The sequence below is a fragment of the Archocentrus centrarchus genome, chromosome 23, assembly GCF_007364275.1.
Source record: "Archocentrus centrarchus isolate MPI-CPG fArcCen1 chromosome 23, fArcCen1, whole genome shotgun sequence".
In the NCBI taxonomy this organism is placed as follows: domain Eukaryota; kingdom Metazoa; phylum Chordata; class Actinopteri; order Cichliformes; family Cichlidae; genus Archocentrus; species Archocentrus centrarchus.
Genome location: NC_044368.1, coordinates 933,081 through 954,363, shown reverse-complemented (window position 1 = coordinate 954,363; position 21,283 = coordinate 933,081). Strand labels below are relative to the sequence as shown.

At 44.9% G+C, this 21,283-nt stretch overlaps 2 protein-coding genes across 3 annotated transcripts; one reads left to right on the top strand and one right to left on the bottom strand.

Moving 5' to 3' along the window:
• Positions 1-4,521: 4,521 nt before the first annotated feature.
• On the top strand, positions 4,522-9,774 carry gpr19 (G protein-coupled receptor 19). 2 transcript variants are annotated; one of them, XM_030720354.1, is made up of 3 exons: positions 4,522-4,848; positions 7,721-7,773; positions 7,877-9,774. In XM_030720354.1, exons 1-3 carry the CDS (start codon positions 4,808-4,810, stop codon positions 9,019-9,021), a joined length of 1,239 nt encoding a protein of 412 aa, XP_030576214.1. In that variant the 5' UTR covers positions 4,522-4,807; the 3' UTR covers positions 9,022-9,774. The 2 variants fall into 2 exon arrangements, with proteins under 2 accessions (XP_030576214.1, XP_030576213.1); XM_030720353.1 differs by having other exon boundaries at positions 4,524-4,848; positions 7,721-9,774.
• A 1,640-nt stretch (positions 9,775-11,414) lies between these two features.
• crebl2 (cAMP responsive element binding protein-like 2) lies at positions 11,415-14,993 on the bottom strand. The gene is made up of 3 exons (XM_030720133.1): positions 14,790-14,993; positions 12,534-12,731; positions 11,415-11,893 (listed from the first exon to the last, which is right to left on the bottom strand). Exons 1-3 carry the CDS (start codon positions 14,802-14,804, stop codon positions 11,738-11,740), a joined length of 369 nt encoding a protein of 122 aa, XP_030575993.1. The 5' UTR covers positions 14,805-14,993; the 3' UTR covers positions 11,415-11,737.
• Between the last annotated feature and the right edge of the window lie 6,290 nt (positions 14,994-21,283).

Genomic DNA, 21,283 nt, shown 5'->3' with positions numbered 1-21,283 from the left:
AATAAACTGATCTACAGACAGGCTGCGTCTGTGTAATTTCACTGGGGTCAAACAGCTACACAGCACAGCTGCAGCCTGTGTGGCAGCTGACAAAGAACAACATGGAGTCATTTATAGGAAGCAGTTATCACAGAATACAGTCAGAGCATCCAGAGGATAAACATCACTCCATGGAGCCTACCCTCTATCCATAAGATCAGAATAACAAAATACAGAGAAGGTTGAAATCTGAAAAGTTTCCATCATTTAACATAATTATTCTCTCAGGTTTCAATCAGGATTTTGAGTCTTATTGGTATCAATAATTAGTAAATCAAGAAAAAATCAACACCAGAAACAAAGAATGAAGCAAAGGTAAATCATGGATTTTTTTTTTATTATTATTAGGTCATACTAAGGGATTAACTTGAATTTTAAAAATGCAGGTTTTAACTGTTTGAAGTGCCACCATCTGTACCTGCCTGGCACACCTCCACCGGTGTCATCGAGCCAGCTGCAGGGTCGTCAGCTGGAGCTGTCTCAGGTGTTTCGCCCCTTTAAACTCAGCCTCGTTCCCATCTCAGATCTTTTCTTCTGAGCCAAATCCAGAAGCTCCTTTTCTCTGCTTCCTTAACCCTTTCACTACCACGGGGTCACCAGTGGCCTTGACCCCCGTGGTAGTAAAAGAGTTAAAAGTCTTCCTCTGCCTGGGCCCGGTATTTCCGAGAGTCTTCAGGAATTGCTGTGATGACTTTCCAGTGAAGCCTCTGCAGCCGACTTCAACTGGATAGGTGGACGTCTTCCACCCAGCTTCTGTGCATGCTGCAGCCAGCCCACTGTCCCCTCTCAAAGGCCACTTCCATGGCTTCAGTGTCTGATGTGAGGGAAGTTGTTGCGAGCTCATCAAGTCAGCCCTCATCTTCCATTCACCTCAAGGTGTCAGGATGGACCCCTCCCTCTGGACCTCCAGAGATGGCAGTTTGTTTCAGGTGGAGGCTGTCGTATGTGGATCTGCTGAGGAAGCTCAGCCTCAGCTGTGGGATCTTCCTCGTATCAGCACTGCTGGTGACGGTTTTCTTCAGTACATTCAGAAACCATTTTAAATATTGTGGTACAAATAAAACCCACAATGTTGAAGGCAAGAATTAAAAATACCATAAAAACTTTCTTCCATACCAACTCAGTATGTTGGATTATTAAATATGAGTTATTTTAATTCAAATTATTTTAAATGAAATAATATTTAAGCAGGCAGAAATGAAAACAAAGTTGCTTTAGACCCGACATCTAATTATGACTTTTGTTTGTTTATATTTATTTGTTTTTGTTGTTCTTGGTGGTAACTGGTTTCCATTTAAATTCATGAGTGTCCTCAGCTGATCACAACGAGTCACTGAAGCTTTCAAAGATTTTCTTTCTGCCTCGTTTACTGTCAGTGAGGATGACCCCCTCCCTCTCTCGCTCCCCTCCTCCCCCCTCTCGAATTAGCACCATCGATGGTTCCCATAGCAACTGGCCTGTTGGTCTTCTCAGCACGGGGGTTGTCATGGTGATATGCTGCGCAAGCAGCCCCTGTGAGCATGGGACCAATAATGGACGACATCATTTCCTTTTATAGAGCCGGCGGAGCAGCAGGCTGAGGCTGCAGGAACAGAAACGCTGAATCCTCCACACTTCTTGGTGCCCTGTGCGAGTGCAGGGTTTGGCCCCCACCACAGGGGGGGTTATTGGCCAGTGTGGGTGAACTAAAGGTGCAGCCTAATGAACCAGAAGCTTAATTTCCATGAAGCCTGATGATTAAAGGTTGAAGTCATAAATGGCAACAATAAATGAAAAATTTTTTCTTAGATTTTTGTTAGAGTTAGGGTTGGGGGGGTGGTGGGAGCAACAGTTCTGAACCTCTAAACCAGGGATCCTCAACTCCAGGCCTGGAGGTCCGGTGTCCTGCAGGTTTTAGATGTGTCTCTGCTTCAGCACTTCAACATCCCTGCTCTAAACTACCACAGCCCTGAAGCTGTAGAGGTGCGCCTACAGTGAGAATACCTGCAGGTGTCTTTAATAGTGTGGCTGTTACAGAGAGTGCAGCAGGTTTTTTACACGAGTCAGCGGCGCGGTGGTGCAGTGGTTAGCACCATCGCCTCACCATCAGATCTCTGTGTGGGTTCTCTCGGCTTCCTCCCACAGGCCCGTCTCTGATGCTGCATCTGCCTCCTCTCACACTGAGGCAGAGAGTGGGGGGCTCCTGACTCCCTGCTCACCTGTGGATATCTGAGAAATCTGTGGTTCAAGCCCCACCACGGCCACGCTCCCACTGCATCCCTGAAAGCAGTAAGTATTAAATTCTCTGATTATGTGCACCTTATTCAAAGTTTGGTGCTGATTAGCTTTATTAGCTTTCTCTGATCATTTTGACACTTTTTCCTCAGACTGATTATTTCCTTCTCTCTCTCTCATTGGTTAGTAACTCACTGATTGGCTCTGACGTCATGCTGTTGACTTCCTGTTGCCAGAAGTCTGCTCTCCTGGTTTCTGCTTCTTTTATGAGTTTGGACCTTTGCAGTCAGCCTCTTATTGTTTTGTTATCAGGCTGAAGGACTGATGACAGCTGCGCTCCTATTGGTCAGCCTGAAGCTGTCTTTGTATCTATAACAATCCATCTTTGTCCGTCCTTCGGCCGGTGGGGTAACCGTGTCGGTGGTACCCACGGTGCACTGACCCACGGTCATGCGCACAAAACTCATAATTTTCACTTTTAAAGGGCAGAAAAGTCCAGTTTGGTGTCAGGAGCTCACCTCCTACCTGTGACAGATGTTCACACTTCATGGGTCATATTTTAAATCCCTGGCTGATGGAGCCTGGCCAGTATTATAGGCTGATATTGATATATCCTGATCTATCAGTATCTGCATTTATAACAGCTGATAGATGAACCACGTTGGGGGAGTTTATACAGACATTGCACAGTCTGTCCACCAGAGGGCGCTCTGCACCTGAACCCATGCTGGATGTGTGGCTGGCTCAGCCACTGCAATTAAACATTAGTTTACATTTTAATAATGTGGTTTATTTATGTCATTACGTCACTTTGTGTGATCGTGTCTTCATAATGTCATCGTAAGCTCTGCTTCAGTGATCCTAATTCAGATTCAACATGTTTACACTGACACAGCTGATCAGAGCGTAAACAGCTGATAAATAACTGAACAAATGTTCAGGAATCTGTTTGGTGTGTCTGAAAGAAAAAATATCAGCTGTTGGAAAATTAGGTCTGTAAATCTCCAAAGATTTGATTTCAAATATGTTTTATTTATCATTAAAAACTGATCGGTTTCTTTTAGGCACTAAAAATAAATTGTTGGGTTCAAACTTCTTTTAAAGGCTCCTCTCTGAAGACTCTGGACACATAAATGGACTGGTTTTCATACAGTACCTGTCAATCATACGCATATTCTCACACACACACACACTCATACTGAGGGATGCATCAGGGCCATCTCTGTTCAGTATCCCGGCTGAGGATGCTGGATGGACTGGAGGACCTGCTCCACCACCTGATTGCTTTTCGTGACTTTACATTTTGCTGAGACTAAAAGGTGGTTGTACACCTGCATTCTTTCTAATGACCAGCAGGCGGCTCCTCTGAAGTCCAGTTGTATAAAAATCTCAGAAAATGAGCCAACTTCTCACCTGAACTCTGAGCTCAATAAACTCTTTCGAGGTGAGTTTATGGTCTCAGTTGCTGGTTTCTAGTTTTATTCAGTAAAACGTGATGTTCTCTGTGGAAACGATGGTCCCATCAGAGCCACAGAGGAGTATCAACAACCTGTGATGGACAAGCTGTCAGCCACGACGGTCCTTTCTCATCAAACCGGAGAAATTGCTCAGCCCGAGCTTCAACATGAGACTTCATCCACCAGTGTGACCTCCAGCTTTCATCCAGCCTCTGCTCTTGGCCTCAGCTGCAGCATTATTACCACAGAGAGTGTTCCTCATGGAGTGAAAGAAGCACTTCTACGGTGGCTCAGGGAGGTCATGCTGAGGAACATTAACTGTGATTGGCTCTCCCTGTAAGACAGCTGTTTGTGGAGAAGCTTCAGCAGTACACTCATTATGACTGTTAAATAACCCGAATTAAATATTATCTTTACCATGTACTGCATTTTATGTTATTTTAATTGTATAATTTTAATCATAAACTGTTTTTATTCATCTGTGTGTGTGTGTGTGTGTGTGTGTGTGTGTGTGTGTGTGTGTGTGTGTGTGTGTGTGTGTGTGTGTGTGTGTGTGTGTGTGTAGTCTTCCATACTATGGAGGCATTTCTTTTTAAAATGCAATTTTATTTTCTCCCCATTTCAGTTTATTCTATTTTCTTTATTATTGATTTATTGAGTCTTTCTTGGCATAAACAGTCTTCTGTACAGCAGCAGCTTCCACTTGAGGGGCCTCATTTCCTCATTTCCTGCCGCTTGGTCCGCCCCTGCTGATGAGAAGAAAACATCCACCCTCCTCTTCCTCAGCTGCAGCTTCATCCTTCAGCTGCCGTGATGTCTGCTTCCTCCTCGGACCTCCTCCTGCTCCTCCGCCTCCTCCTCTGAATCACGGACAGACACCATCATGAAGCGTCTCTCCATCCTCTGATCCGCGTTGGCGCTTCAGCTGCGGACTCCGGGACACCTGATCACCTGCAGCCCGCTGAGCAGAGGCCGCCAGCGGGCTGGTTTTCTCGGACTCGTCCGTCCTTCATCATCGTCCTCATCATCAGCAGACATGTTGTTCAGGCCGGATTCATGACGCTGCGACACGGCCGCGTTTATGTGAGTCCTCATGGATGAAAGGAGCCAGAGGAGCGGCTAGAATGACGCCCAGCACGTAAGACGGAGCCTTTTATTACCGCTATGTTCATTTTTAATGTAGAACATCACATGAGAATGAGCTCCATTATTATTAGTACACCGAGTCCTGCACGCGGCGCCGCGACACCTGAGTCCGGACCTCTGGGTTTGCAGCAGGTTGGACTCGTCGGTATTTTTCCATGAGCAGCTTCAGGCTGGAAGGATGTGAACGGTGTGCAGGCGTAAACACGACGGTCTAAATCAGTGCGCACAGCTGACATCAAACACCAGCTGTTCGGTTCAAACCAACAAATCCTGAGAGCCTTTAAGCAGTTTGGTCTGTTCAATAATCCCAGGTTTAATTTTTCTGCTGCAGCTTTCAGAGTCACACTGAAATAAGAGCCTCCGCCAAACTGTCCACAAACATTTGACCCAGATATGCAGTTCCAAACAAACTGCACTGAGTCCCATTCTCAGCTGAGCAGCATCAGCACAGATTGATTTATTTCATTTGTTTAAACCAGGAAAAAAAATCGTTTATTTTCTGACCATCGACGAATCGATCGCTTCTATTTTTGTCTCTGATGCTCAGAGGCCGACCTCCAACTGGCTCCATTAAATACTGGACTGAAACTTAACTGGCATTACGTTTAAAAGTAAAAAATAATAATAATTTATTTAAAGTAAATTCAATCACTCCAGCTGCAAATATGAGTTTTTGCTGCTCATAAAATGAATAAAATCAACATATCTGAGACTTCACGGCAGCATCAGGACATAATGATGAACATTTGTCATTTTCTATTATACCAATAATCTATCAGTCATTTAGCAGAAAGTGGGTAACAGTTTTCTTAATAATAAGCTGCTTGTAAATGTTTGCATATGTTGTTTCTAATATGAAGGAAATTTGGTGTCAGCAAAAATCTGATGAGTTAAATTACAGCTGCAAATTAATTTAAGTAACTAATTAAAGGTGAGCTTATTCTGCTTGTTTCCAGCTTCACATTCTTATTCCTGGACTCTCTTAGAGTAGCTTTGCATGATTAACAGTTTAAAATAATCCAGTCTGACTCAGGGCCTTCAGGAATATCCAGGATATGTGATGGTTAATAAAAAAAAAGTCCTGTAAGTAAAAAAGTGTTGTAGTTTATTCAGTGTGCAGCATCTTTGTCTGCATTAATGATCAGTATCACTCGTTACTCCTGCACAAACCAGTTATTTATATTTGTTCTCCAAACCATTGTGTGTGAACAGACGTTCTCTGTGGGCTCAGGTTTACCTGTTGTGTAGTTGTTCTTCAGTAAACTGTGTGTGAGTCTTGTGTCCGCCTTCTTCCCTCGTTTACCCGCCGTCATCAGTCAGGATGGATGTGGTTGCTAAGGTATAAACACAACAGCAGCCATACGTTCCTCTGAGGGCTTCTTCACATCCTTAAAGAGCAACCTCAGAGGGGGGGGGGGGCAGCTCTCTGTGGACTCTGAACTCGATCCCAGTGAAGGATTAATTAAATGAGCCTGCAGCACTGGCTGGGAACTAAGTGCTGAGCATGAGGATGAGGATGGTGATGATGGAGAGTTTCGTGTGGTGGAGTTTGTCTTGTTTGCAGTCCTGAGCTCTGCTGCCTCACATGTTTCCTGGAGTTTAATGAAAACATAAAGTGCATCCGCACTTTTTTAGTATCTGGAGATTCTACATTTCCCCAGATGTGCTTTCTGAAGTGGAACTATGGCTTCATTAGAACTGTTACCTTAATGAGCAACGATCCCCCAACGCTGTAAATGTCTTCATCGAGCTCAGAGAAAGGCTGTAAGAGAACATCACTGTGACATGAACCAACCATTTAAACACCAGAATGACGCTCAGCTAACTTTCTTACTGCTCACCATCTGATACCCAAACAACAAACCAATCCTTCAAACTACCTACCAACCTTTGACCGACCAACCTTTGACCGACCAACCTTTGGGCACTAGCTAGACTTTGCTTGGACTTTGCTTGGAGCTCGTCTAGAATGGCGAAGTAAGGCGGCTCCTGGTCTGGGTGCACATCTTGGACAAGTGTCAGTAAACTCTGAGACTCCCAGAAGCTGAGATACGGTTATAAACACGCCGTTGGCAGCAGGACGTCCTTTGTTACACTGGCGTACACAAACACATCGGTTGTGGTAACACGATGGCTTTATGGCATCAACTGCTTCACAACAGATGAATTCTCCAGGTGCTCGTAGGAGTTGTGACAACATACTACTACTAATATGGGACCAATCGAAGATATTATGACTAGTTACTCACATATCTCATACATCAAGCTTGATCCCCAAATCCAAATGAAGAACGATTAGTCTGCTGATCCTCACCTAACCAACTAACTAATCAATCAGTTTTCCTACCCACACAAACAGCTTTCCAATCTAATTACCTATGGTGCTACCAACTGGCTCTTCTACCCCCGACCTCACCTACCTACCAAAATACCAGTCTGCATAGCTGTCAACTAACATGACTGTCTGTCCGTCCATATACCAACAACTCGTCCACCTGTCTACCTGCCTTTGTATTTATCAAAAAAGTGACCATGAACCCTACTTATCTCACTGATAACAATCTCATTACCTCTTGAGCCTCACACCTTTCTGAAAAATGACCAACAGCGGTACATCTAACCATCCAACAACCAACATATTTATGTTGCATCTCTGAACTATTTATTGCTGAGCAACAACTTGGTGTAGTGATTGTGAAGAGCTGATTGTATCTGGCAATCGGTGCTGCAGCTTAAGGTGTTGTATGGATTACTGTGTGGATAAACAGTTTCTTGTTGAGAAATATGTCCTAGAACATTAATTTATCAGCTCTGCAGATATTTTTCAGAGGTTGTTTTAATGACACGTCTCTTTGTCTCCACAGCTCCTCTCTGACCCAGCAGTACAGCGATGGTGTATGCCCAGTCCTCAAACACAGTTGGTGTCAATCCCTCCATCTACTTGCCATCTTTCATGTATCAGATGTCATTTAACTACTCCAAGAGAGAAAACTTAACTGTCCTGGCAACCTTACCCACAGCTCCACTCTGCAGCCTCGAGGGCACGTTCTCCGGCCAGCGAAATACGACCTCTGCCCCTGATGAGCTGACTTCAGGTGAGGTTGCCATCCTAGGCTTGGTGTTTGGGGTTCTATGGCTGGTCTCCATCTTGGGAAATGCCCTTGTCTGCCTGGTCATCCACCGAAGCCGACGGACTCAGTCCACCACCAACTACTTTGTGGTGTCTATGGCCTGCGCGGACCTGCTCATGAGCCTCGGTTGTGCCCCATTCATCCTCTTGCAGGTTGCCTCTGGACGATGGCCAATGAGCGCAGCAGCTTGCAAGGCTGTGCGCTATCTACAGCACCTCTGCCCAGGTGTGCAGGTCTATGTCCTGCTTTCCATCTCAATAGATCGCTTCTACACAATCGTCTACCCCCTCAGCTTCAAGGTGTCCAGAGAAAAGGCAAAGAAGATGATTCTGGCCTCGTGGCTGTTTGATGCAGCCTTTGCCTCTCCCTGCCTCTTCTTCTATGGATCTACATCTACAGACAGTCATTGTGACTTTTTCCTTCCTGAGAGCTGGGGCAGTATAGTCTACGCAGCAGTTCATCTTCTCATTGGTCTTCTGGTCCCGGTTGGATTGATAATATCATTCTACCAGCGGGTGGTCCGGTACATCTGGAGGATCAGTGCTGATGGCCACACAGTGCGGCGGACAATGAACATCGTCCCACGGACTAAAGTCAAGACCATCAAGATGTTCCTTATGCTCAATTCTGTTTTCTTCCTCACCTGGACCCCCTTCTATCTCGCCCAACTGTGGCACCCGAGGGAGTCTGATGTACCCAGCAGGCAGGGACTGCTTTTCTTCACAGCCATCACCTGGATCTCCTTCAGCTCCACAGCGTCCAAACCCACCCTGTACTCTGTCTACAATGCAAACTTCAGACGTGGCATGCGGGAGACCTTCTGCATGTCATCCATGAAATGCTATCGCAGTAATGCGTACACCATCACCGCGAGCTCCCGCATGGCCAAAAAGAACTACGTAGGGGTGGTGGACATCCCAGTGCAAGCAAAGATGGTGACTAAGGACTCAGTCTATGACACATTTGACCGAGAAGCTAAAGAAAAGAAGGTAGCTTGGCCCACTAATGCCAACCCTCCAAATACATTTGTGTGAATGAGCTTGGGCAGCTTATAAAAATAAACTTGTCTGAAATAGCACAATGCCAGTGGAGGCAGGTGAGCTAGCCACAGGCTAACATGCTAGCACTGTATTTAACTTTACAGAATGTGTTCAGATTGTATAAAGGGCTTTCTTTCTGATGTATCAAACCTTCTAGCAGCCATATTGGTGATTTTTATACTTCAGATTTGAATCAGAATTCTGTGCTGTGTTTTGATGGATCTTTCTCCATGGATATATCACCTTTTGTGTTTTGATGTCAACTTGTTGGCTAGCTAACATTTTGTGTGGTCATCTATCATAAAACTCTTGTAACTGCATCTGGTTTGCTACAGGAATGTACGTGGTAGAAGCTAATGTTAGTAAAAGCTAATATGTTAATAATATCATCTGCTTTGTTACCATGACTGTACTGACAGTGAGCTGGTTAGATAACGAAGCCCAGCTAGTTCAGATTAACTGGGCTGAATCAAAGTAAAACTAAACAGACTAGATTATGGACCTGACAGCTGGGCGGAGGGGTTCAAGCACTGATTGGCATAGACTGTGTTGGGCAATTAGGAAAATTACCAATTATGGCTTCCAGAACCATTAAGGTTTGAAATCTATTGAGTGCTCAAAGATAAATTTGTTAAAAAATTTTACTGTTTTATTCAGTTCACTTTCTGATGCTGGGTCTGTTTCAGATGCATTTAGCAAATGTGTAAGTGGATGTAACATGATTCTGAGAAACAAATACCTACAATTCTGCCAAAATGTGGTTAAGAAAAGATTGTGATTATTGATAATAAATTGTGATTAAGGTTTGGTTTGAGAACTAAAACACAGTTAATACAAATGAGAATCAGGTCCTCTCCAACTCTTTTCCTTCAGTCCTCTGGAAAACTTAGTGCTCATATAAGAACTAAGAGGATTAGTCAGCCAGATGCTGATAATCAAATGAACTGATTAACTGATGATCAGCAGGTGTGAGCAGCTCTGTAAAAGCAGCAGTCTGGAGCGTTCAGTGTTCCAGCAAATTCACCCGAAGATCAGAGTGTGCCACGCTCGAGAAACTGCAAAAAACCAGGAGCTCCATCTCAGACTCTGCAGGCCACAGTCAGCATGTCAAAGGTTAAAGTTCATGACAGCACAATTAGAAACAGCCTGAACCAGTATAGCTCGTTAGGAAGGGCTGCAGGAGAAAGCCTCTTCTCTCTAAAAGAACACGGCGGCACAGCTGAGGACTGCAAAGCTGCATCTGAACAAACCACAAAGACTTCAGGAACAACACGATGAGACCAAAGTGCAGACGTTTGTCCATGATGCACATCAGCACCAACACCTCAGAGCAGCTGTCAGCATGATGGAGGAGGGCGGAGGATCCCTGCAGTCTCTGAGTGGACCATGAACTCCTCTGTAGACCAAAGTATTCAGAGGCACATGTGAGGCCGTCTGTCCCACAGCTGAACCTTGGACCAAACTGGGTCACCAACAGGACGATGATCCAAGCACAGCAGCAAGAATGAAGGTGCTGCAATGGCCCACTCGGGGGGGGGGGGGTTAATGTGACAGACTGATGAAGTCACACAGGAAACATGCTGAGTCCTAGAGATACCACAACTGTTTGTCTCACAGAGGATTTTAGCTAATCAAGTGCATTGATTAACTCCTGTGGAAGCAGTAAGGATGTCCTTAGTGTTTACACAGTGGAGGGCTACACTGCTGACTTTTTATTGATAACATGGTGTAATAGGTCACGTTGTTCATCTCAGGCTGTATTCACCTCATTTTATGACCTGCTGAGGTCAATACATGAAACCTTAGAACAGCTTCTTTCTCTGACTGTATGCCTGCAGGTTAATGCGTGTAATGCTAACGTACATGTAGCCGTGCGGGCAGCGAGGTGTTCCTGATCCCACAGAAAAGACTCGGAGCTTCACTGAGAATCAAACACTTTTATTTGCTTTGAGAAAGTTTAAACTCACATTTTCTTACAATCATGAAACAAAGTGCTTCAGCTAAATTTTAAAAAGGTGCACAAATGACAAAAAGAGCTTACAAGCTGTTCAGAAATTAAGATTTTAGTGCGTGAAAAAATGAAGACACATCGCAGACGTGCTCGCCGTTCATTCGCCATCAGTCCTTCAGCTCATTTCAAACACTCATCAGCACAAACACTCTGGGACCGACGACCACATACAAATATATATACAGCTCTCCAACTGCTGATCCAGGAGCAGCTGCAGACCACACACACACACACACACACACATATATATACACACGTGTTACAATAAGAGCGTAGAGACATGCTCATCAGTCATGTGACCTGCAAACCACCACAGAAAAACTTCTTTACATGTCCGTGTTTCATCCTCAGTTAACCCGACTGTGTCTGTGTTCTGAAGTTTAACATTTTGGGATTCATTAAAAAAAAAAAAAAAAAAAAAAAAAAAATCACTTCTTCAGCTCCAGAAACACTTTTGCTACTTTTTTTTTTACCCAGTTTCTTCTGAATATTTCTGATTTGACCTGCAGTCAGGAGCGTCTGGCTCCCCCTTCTGGCTGTGAAAGTTATTACACACATGGACTGAGGGAGGACGTGACCCTTGGTGCTGTGAACAGGCACGATTCAGTGTCAGGTTTGTTCTTTGGAGGTTTAAAGGTCTCATGAGTCCTGCGTGAGCGATGAACTGCAGGAGGAGAAGAGGAGGAGGTGCAGGGGAGTCTAACTCTGCCCGTTGCTGCTGCTGATGTTGTTGTTCTTGCTGTTCTTGGACGTCTTGGTGCCGCCTGGAGGCATTTTCTGCTCGTCTCCGGTGAGCAGAGCTTTGATCTCTGACGGGATCTTGCCCTGATCCATGGCCGAACACCACTGCTTGTACTGCAGGAGGACGACAGGAGACAGGTGAGCACAACTGTCTGATACACCTGAACCATCAGTAACAATAACTGTTATCACGTCTCAGCCTCAAACACGTCTCCTCTAACAAAAACCTGCTTCACACTTCAGATCCTGTCGTCTAAAACTCCTCTGCAGTCTGGAGTTAAAAGTCTAAAAGTTCAGTTTAAAATCATAACCCCCCCCACTGTGAGCGTCTCTTTGCATTCACCCTGCTATAGAGCTGCACCCCCCCTCAGCTGACAAACATCTTATCCTGAAAACCAAAATCACAGCTGAACTGGAACTCCATCACCTGAGAGCTGCAGCTCCTCTTCAGGTGTGACTGCAGCAGCATTTTTAAGCCCAGCAGAAGCTCTGCAGCGTCTCTGAGCTGCATTCATGTTTGTGTGGCTCAGAGTTTCATTAAGCTTTATTTCAGTAACAGGTGAACTGACTCTGCAAACACCCAGAGGCAGGAAACAGATCACGGATGGATCCTACGATTCCTGTTTGATCACGTCTTCACGTTCGAGAGGTTTAAAGTTCACTGCAGAAACATCTGAACTCTGTGCCCTTGTTTTCTCTGACTGACAGAAAGTACTTAAATTGTTTGTTCAGTGTGGAGTTTCTTTGTACTCACCATCTCGAGCTCCTCCCGCAGGGCGCAGATGGCTCTCTCCTTACTGGAAACCAGTTCCTCCAGGTACTGGTACCTCAGCTTCTTCCGGGCTCGGCACTCGCGGGCACTCTGCCGGCTTCGCTCCAGTTTGGCTTTCAGGTCGATTTTGGCAGGTTTGCGGCCACGTTTTCCCGGCTTCTTCACTTTACCTGTGACCATCTGACGACACAAAGACACACCATTAAATCCACCCACAGGACGGAGCAGACACCAGAACCAAAGCCACTCTCTGTGGGAGGCGGTGGGTCTGTTTTCATACCCGTGCTTTTAGTGTGACCCTCGTGCTGCCATGAAAACGTTCAGACATTAATCAGAACACACACCGCTGCCACTGAACGTTTCACCTGAATCCCTCTTTAACAGTGAGCTGACGCACAAAGTTTCAGTCACTTTCTCTAACCGGCTCACGCTCTGTGTTTCTTCATCAGTCTGTTTCAGTTCTGGATAAAATTAAAACCTTCAGCTCTGAAAACAACAACAGGAAGTGCACACGGAGCCGCAGGATGAAGAAACAGCTTTAAGACCATCAGCCTGCCGCAGTGAGCAGCCTGCACATGAAGATTCATGTTTTAATGGGCTCAGTTTAAAGTCTGTCTGTTATGAAAGTGGCATTTTTACCTGCAGTCACCATGGTAACAGATGCTGTTCAGAGGTCTGTTTAAGATCAGCTGAAGCGCCGCGTTTATTTCCAGCATGTTCTCAGAGTGATGCAGACTCTGCTGGGAACGTTTCTGAGCAGCTCAGACTGAACGTGCACACATTGATGCAGGAAACGTCCGACCTGCTGCTGAGTGTCACACATCAAGAACACCTGTTCATACCTGTTCAGTCAGTCACATTAATCTCACTGCGACAGACTGAAGCGATTTCCACGTCTCCTTCATGAGGCTGTTACAGTGAGTCACCTTAGAATGAGGAGCAGCAGAGACTCACACAGAATCATTCAGAATCCAGCAGATTAATCAGACTGCTGCTCGAATCTCACATTATTTTACTGTTTGATTTCATTTTATCATCATCATCATCATCATCATGTGTGTCTGATTGGAGGAGGCAGCACTCACAGGGATCTTTTTCAGTCACGTGATCTGTGAAACACCCCTTTTTATGTGAGCGCGCTCAGAGCCTGAAGCACAGATGATCATCTGTATCTCTGTGTGGAGATTTAGGTTTTGTCGAGTCGGCGAACACAAACAAAGCCTGGCAATGCTAAACTTTATTCATTCTCACACCCCTCGGGTTATGTTCCTGATCAGTGAACATGTATGATATCACCGCCTGCTGACCAATCAGCTCTCTGGAAAATAGTCACCTTCCCTGAAGATCCCTCAGACGTCTGCATGCAGCCATAAGAGCAGCAGGAAGTTTCTCAATAGCATCTAAAGTCCTTACGTTTGATGAGCATCAGCTTAAATACAGATTCTTAGATGCAACTTTGCTCACTGACTTCCTGTGAGCTGCAAACAATTTTACAGCAGGTTTATTGTTCTATAGCCATGAATGTCTGATCCTGAATCAGCTGTTTTGCAGGTATTTTATTCTTCCCAGAGCCTCAGCTCCACCGAGGCTGAGACTCACAGTCAGGCTGCACACAAGCTAAAGCGCTTTTACCTCCTGTACCGCTAATCTGACACTCACCCCGGCCGCTGCTGTCTGCAGCAGCACCATCTCTCAGTCTGTAATCTCTTCATATTTCCTGATTATAGTTTTATACTGCTCTGCTGACAGCACACTAATCAATACTTATGATCGGTCAGTGCCGCGCTGTGAAACCCTGACACAGCCTGATAATCAGCTTCATGTGATCAATGATGTTCAGATGACCCCTGAGCACAGACACCCCGGGCTCTGCGATAAGCCTGAATTTAGCGTCCACAGTTTAACAGGTCAGAGTTTGATTCTGTGCCGGAAACTTCTAAATAAAAGCAGCAGCTGCTGCTTAAAGAGATCACTGAGCTAACCTGTTAAACCGACCAGCTCACCGCGTTTCTGGAGTTCAGCTCCGCTCTTTAAAAGAACGTTTCCTGTGCAGGAAGCTAACGTTAGCCTCGGTTACCTTCGGTTGTCATACAGGTTACACACCTGCACTCCAGCCAGTTAAGGTCATCACAGCTTTAACGGCAGTGACCAGGTGACAGTAGCTAGTTAAAGCTGTTAACTAGTTTCCTGCAGTCCGCTTAGCTGTTAGCAGCCATTAGCGGCTGTTAGCTCGCTCACCTTGTTGTCGTCCATGTTGCTCACGCGCAGGCGGCCGTCAGCGCCGCTCTGAGGTCACACTGTGATCCCGGAAGTCCGGACTGAGCGAACCGGCTCGGTTCCGTCAGAAGCAGCTCATCAATCACTGTGATTACCGAACAGTCTAACTCCCGATCACGCTGATGGCTTCCGCTTGTTTACATCTGCTGACGTAAACGTTACGCGTTTACGTCACTGCCTCATTTTTTTGTTTTTTTGTTTTTTTGGAGCAAAGACAACCCGCGAGAGAAAACGGGAAATACCGAGAACTATAAAATTCAATAAACAAGGAAATAACCCCAAATTAATATGGGTACAAATAAATAAACACCGCCACTGTTAATTAAAGAGCGCAGACCTGAAATAAATCAGCAGATTAAAAACAAGTAAGTTTAAAATCTGTCTGAGTCACTCATACGTTTGATGCTAAAAGTAAAATATTAAAAAATGTTAATTTCTTAAAAAGCGGGTTAGTAGAAAGAAATGAAAAAGAAGCTTTTTGTTTTTGGTCAAACGTATTTTCACAGTTCAGGTTTTTGTTTTAAACTGACGTGTTTATTAAAAGTCACATTTTAAAATTATTCATTATTTTTCATTATTAATAGTGATTTAAGTGCAAAATGTACGTTTTAAAATATAAATGTTGGAATTGCTGCTGCAAGTTTTAAGCTTTAATCTGCTTCATCAGAGCGGTGTGTACATAACTGCCCGGTTGTTAAAAAGTAGATTTGATTGGATTAAAAATGCAGCTGGACTCGCTGATGCTCAGGTTGGTACATCCAGCAGCCTCAGCAGCGCCACAGCTGCAGGCTCACAGCAGCTGCATCACAGTAACATGTGGTGACAGGTCATTTCAAATGCAACGTTTCTATCAGCTCAACAAATATCAGCAAACACACAGTTTGTTACACAGTGTGTCTGCGAGCTGAAGGTCCAGCTGCTGTTTCCCAGAATGAGAGAGAAGAAGAAGAAGAAGAAGAAGAAGAAACAGCCTTTATTGTCCCACAGAGGGGAAATTTGGGTGATGAAGAGGTTGGATTTAAAGGTAAGGACTGCTCAGTGACATCTGATAAACTTTAAATTTAAAGCCTACATGTAATGTCCTCATTTTTAAAAAATCATTTTTTGATCTGTATATGAAGTGAAGTCATGTTTCTTTCATATTGTGAAACTATATGAAACCACTGATCCTAGGGTTCCCCCACCTGCTGAATCCCACTGTAACCCCGGACTGTACTAATATTTGTGTTTCTGTGTGGAGGCAGAGCCACCCTCTAAGAGATTCAAGCTGAGTACATTTATTAGAATTTAGGTTGGAATAAAGTTTATTATATGAATATAGGAGGTTTAGTATGCTTAACACAAAAATAGCAGGTAGAAACGTCCTCCAAAGAGCTACTTTTACTTTGAGTACATTTCAGAGTACTTTTTTACTTTTACTTGAGTAAAGAAGTTGAACCAGTAACTTCAACTTTTACCAGTGTTTTTTTAACACTAATATCTGTACTTCTACTTAAGTACAGAATGACTGTACTTTTGCCACCTCTGACCATCACTGATGCCTGCAGAGGACTCCTCCACCTGCTCTGCACAGCATCCACAGAACAGCTGCCTCCATCCTCAAGGACCCCACCCACCCCAACACAGCCTCTTCACACTCCCATCCTCAGGTATGCTGTTTTTATTGGGGCCGAGCAGCTAGGCTGACCCACAGTGATCCATCACCTCTGGTCTGCTCCAGCTGGACTTTATGGTGGTCCCTCGAACCGTCTAGTAAATGTTGTGAAGTTTGGAGCACCTCCTCAGGACAGTCTCAGAGTCATTTTCACAGAGTTCTGTGCCACTGCCTTCAGCACTCTAGCGGTGTCTCCAGCGGTCTGCTCAGTGTCGGGTGGCTCTCAGGCTCCTGGGGTCCTGGGGCCCTCCCTCGGCTCGTGCGGGGAGGGCCGACCTGTGGTGGGGGCGGCTGCCCATCATCACTGTTTCTCTGGGGCTCTTGGCCTGTGGCCGTGGGGGCCCTGGCTGTGAGCTCCGACAACGACTCAGCCATGAAGTGGTAGTGTCACGGTCCTGGGCCGGTGGCCCAGTGTTTTATGTTCTTGTTGTATAGTTCTGTTTTATCATGGTTTCTGTGTTTCTGTCTTCCTGTGCTTATGTGCTGTCCCTAGGTGTTAGTCTGTGTGTACAATGTTAGGTTTCTTCCTGTTTTATTTTGGTAGGTCTTTGGTCTGTGTGCTTTGGGTTTAGTTTGTTTCCTGTGTTTCCCTCCCAGCTGTTTCCCATTTGTCCATTACCTCCTGTGTATATAAGCCTTGTGTTTTCTATGCCTGTTGTCATGTCATTGGTTGTTCCCTGCTGTCGCTCATGTATGTCTAGTCGTGCTAGGTCAGTTTCTCGTCTCTCACCCGTCAGGTGTATTCTGAGGTAGCTCATGTTTATTTGTGTAAGACTGTGTAAATGAAGCATGTGAGTGAATTACACCCGTCCTAGAGTTCTGCGTTTTGGGGTCCTCCTTCCTGCCTGCACAGCAGCTCAGTCATGAAGTGTTAGGCCATGTAAAATCACAGAGTGGGGTCAGTGGATGCTGAGGGTCATAGTGCACAGAGGTCACCAACTTTCTGCAGAGTCAGTCACTACAGACCTCCAACCTTCATGTGACCTTCAGATCAGCTCAAGAACAGTGAGAGCCTCATGAATGGGTTTCCATGGCAGCTGCATCCAAGCCTTACATCACCAAGCTCAATGCAAACCCTCTAAACGCAGGAGATATGAAACATGCATGTATGTACATGTATGATATTTAATTTGCATCTACAGTCTATCCACTCAAACTTCAGTGTAATATAAAGCCTATAATTAGCCTATAACACTAATAATTAGTGTTAAAAAGCTTATTTGTTTCTTTGCCTAAATCATGTTTATGCTGGTAAAGAAGTTATTGTCATTTGCATCAAGCACAGAGCACAGAGCAGCTTTTAAAAACTTTATTCACAGCATTTCTGAAATTACAGTATCACATTCAGTACAAACTCTGGGTTTCCCAAAATGACAGAGCAATAACAACTTCTGCTTCTCTCTGACCTCTTCCCTTTTCCTTCCCAGTCCTCTTCTGACCACAAAATTCTCACTTCTCGCAATGATAGTCTGAATATGGAAGCTCAGGTCTGCCAAAAAAGGACAACAAATCAAACATAAGTAAAGTTAAAGCTGCAAGCAGCGACGATAGGGCCCTCGCACCCGGGCTCATGTTGAGCCGAGGTGCAGCCGCTATGGTCAGGAGCATCACTGGGTCACCTCAATGTTTTTAGCCCGGTAGGGTACTTGGATGCTGTGTCATTCGGCCACTGAACGTCTCATACGCCCACTAGGTGGCATTGGCGAGTGCCCGCTAATTACGTGTCATGTTCCTGTTTATGATGCCTGCATCCAACAATGAAAATTCCACATTCATGGGCTCACTCTACTACTGATTTCCTGTTTCCACTAGGTGGCGCTGTGACTATCTTTAAATATTGCCATATGGATGTGTTCAGGGGTTGGGGGGGGGGGGGGGGGGGGGGCTCTTATCACACCTGAGACGTTTGGGCCAGACTGTGTAATGTATGTGTGAATGACAGCCAATTAAAATTTCACGGCAAATGATCAAATGTCACCACGGCGCTGCGGTGACACTCTTCGACAAAAACAACTAACAAAACTTGACAAATACCAAATATAAAAATGTGACAAAATGGTGACTTCCTGTTGGGTGTAGCATCGCTACAGGAGCATTTTTTTTCTGCATCTTGACATGTATGTGTACAAAATCTCATACCCGCACATGAAACACAGCGGTGGGGCTCATCTTTAGGGGGCGCTATAGAGCCACTTTGGGAAAAAAAAAAATCAGATAAGCAGCCAAATAATATAAAATATAATGATGGTCTGTTTTCATTGCCTTTTCTCTTAATCACGGTCACTATTCAGTCTCTGGAGCTTGAAAAAAGGCGACTGGACTTCTTTTTGTTTCTTCAAGATTTTTCACCTCTGATCCCAAAGGCTTCTTCAGTTCTCAGACCAAAGGTGGAGAGACCCAGGTATCTGAACCCCAGTGGGCGTAGTCCCCTGGAGGTGGGACCCTCTATTGTTCATGTGCATAATCACATGCGCCAAGGTGTGAAAGGAGGCGTGGCTCATTTCAATCAGAGGTTTCTGATTGAAATGACCTTCACTCAGCTGATGGTTTGGGTGGCAGTGAAGTATGTGCTTCCTGCTTCTGTAGAAGTATTTGTAACTGTGTGTAGATGCACTTGTTTTTGTGTGCTGTGACGTGTGTGTTAGATGATGTGGGCGGTGGGTTCAGCCAGTCGAGCTTGTTTTTATCTTGATTATGATGATGTTCACACTCTCAGGGTTCACTGAGACATTGTGGTTTGGGTTTTTGGATGTTCTCCTGTGTCAGCCACATTGTGTTGTACTGTATTGTGTGCACTGACCACTGTTAGCACTGAAAGGTTGCTCTGACATCTGATACCGTCTGCTCTCCTGGCAGGTTTGAAATGAAATCCGTTCCACCCTGATCCAGATTTAATCACGGCTGATAAATGGGATCTTTATATGAATACATAAATAAAATCATTTCCATGTCAGACAAACAAAAAAAAAGTGCAGAAACTCCTAAAATCTGGATTTCCTCCTTTGTTTATGTGCTGCGTCAGTCCTGTTGGTGCTGCTGATAGTTTGGGGGGGGGGGGGGGGGGGGGGGGGTTAAGAGCTCAGCACTGTGATGTCAGCACTGCAATGCATTATGGGAGCGTAGCCTGATTGTACACATGGAATAAGCAGAGACAGAAGTTGTTTTGGGGGAGTTGAAAGTTCAGTTGTAGGCATTAAAAACTCATCAGAATGGTGAGCTGCTGTGTTGGGACCAGCATGGAAGCACTTCAGGGAACAGAGTCCGAGTTTTGAGCTTCTCAGATGAGGAGCTGAGCTAACGAGCAAACGAGGAGGAAGAAGGAGGGGAGAACATCACCTTCCACCAGATTTCAGAAAATCTATTTTGTTATAATTCTAGCAGCTGTCAGACGGGGCAGTTATCCGAGCTGGAGCTACACGGCAGCAGAGCCAGAGTGTTCATGCTTTAGTTTTTAAAATCAGCTTCTGAAATCCTGACTGGGTGCCATCGTTCCTGCTGCTCCGACCTCTGACCTCTGACCACAAGCTCCTGCACCTGCTGCTGCTGCACCACAACACAAAGTGTTGTAATGAAGTATTAATAAATAATAAAAAACTACTTCCTGTTGCATGTAGCTGCACTAAACTCTGCAGCTACATGCAGTGGCGGTCCTAGCCTGTTTGGCGCCCTGGGCGAGCATCCCCGCCGCCCCCCCCCCCCCCCCCCCCCCCCCCCCCACACACACACACACACAATAGCGATCGCCGCACTACTACACTTGGGGGGTAATGAGCGACTGCTGTGTGGTGTATGTAGCTTTCTGCCATGGTCTGACAGACAGGCTTTAACAGAAGGTCCCCCCACCATCACAGGCACACTCAGAATTTCTTTTAAATTTTTATTTGAAAAAACATGGAAGAAACTGAAATATTACACAGCTTCTGCTTACCTTTATCTTTGCTTGTTTCTCCTCTTCTTCTTTTCTCTTTTTCCTAAACTGTGCACCTGATGGCTTTGACCTTTTCCTTTCCATCTGCCACAATTCGCCACCACCACCGCCCATCCCCAGGGTTGTCAGATCTGACTGACAGTTGCCAGCCCAACACAACAAAACCTCCACTGAAACTCATGTTAATAGCACCAGGTGTGATATATATTTAAATATACAAGCTTTGGGTAACTTGTTAAAATTTTGGCTGCTTTTCACCATATTTGGTAGGTTTTTAGGAAGTTTTTATTGTAAAATTATATATCTATATAATTTTATAATTATATAGAAATATCTATATAATATTCCACCCCAATGTGTTCACAAGCTGCCCAATCTGGCAACACTGCGCCATCCACCAACATTTGTCCAAACTGTCTAGATTCGTATTTGTGTTATTTTTTTTATCAGGATTCGGGTTCACACAAATACTGTGATTTAATGACCATATTTACAGTATTATAAATGAAATTGGCTTTGTGTTCTATCAGTTGTGTGCATCTAATTTTATTAGACGCACAGATTCATTCTGTGGAACATGGGAGGGAAAAAAAAAAAAAAAAAGAGTCAGTTTTGCATATCTCGCAAAAGTTTTGCGAGATCCTGAGTTACTTTTGCGAGATCTCGCAAAACTTTTCAATATTAGGACATACACTTCGCGTTAATCTTGATATGGCAGTGTCCGTGAGGATGAAAGGTTTGGCGAGAGACTGCCAGCAAAAGTCGCCTTTATTTATAATTCAGCGGTTACTGTTGGCTGTAACCAGGCCCAAACTGTACAGGCATGAATGAATGAACCCGACTGACAGTCTCACTCTCACGCCATCACTGCTT

Coding starts and splice junctions, on each gene's coding strand:
- gpr19 (XM_030720353.1), top strand. CDS start 7,747: ATGGTGTATGCCCAGTCCTCAAACACAGTTGGTGTCAATCCCTCCATC.
- crebl2 (XM_030720133.1), bottom strand. Junction 11,894..12,533: donor TGCGGGAGGAGCTCGAGATG/GTGAGTACAAAG, acceptor GTCCTCCTGCAG/TACAAGCAGTGGTGTTCGGC.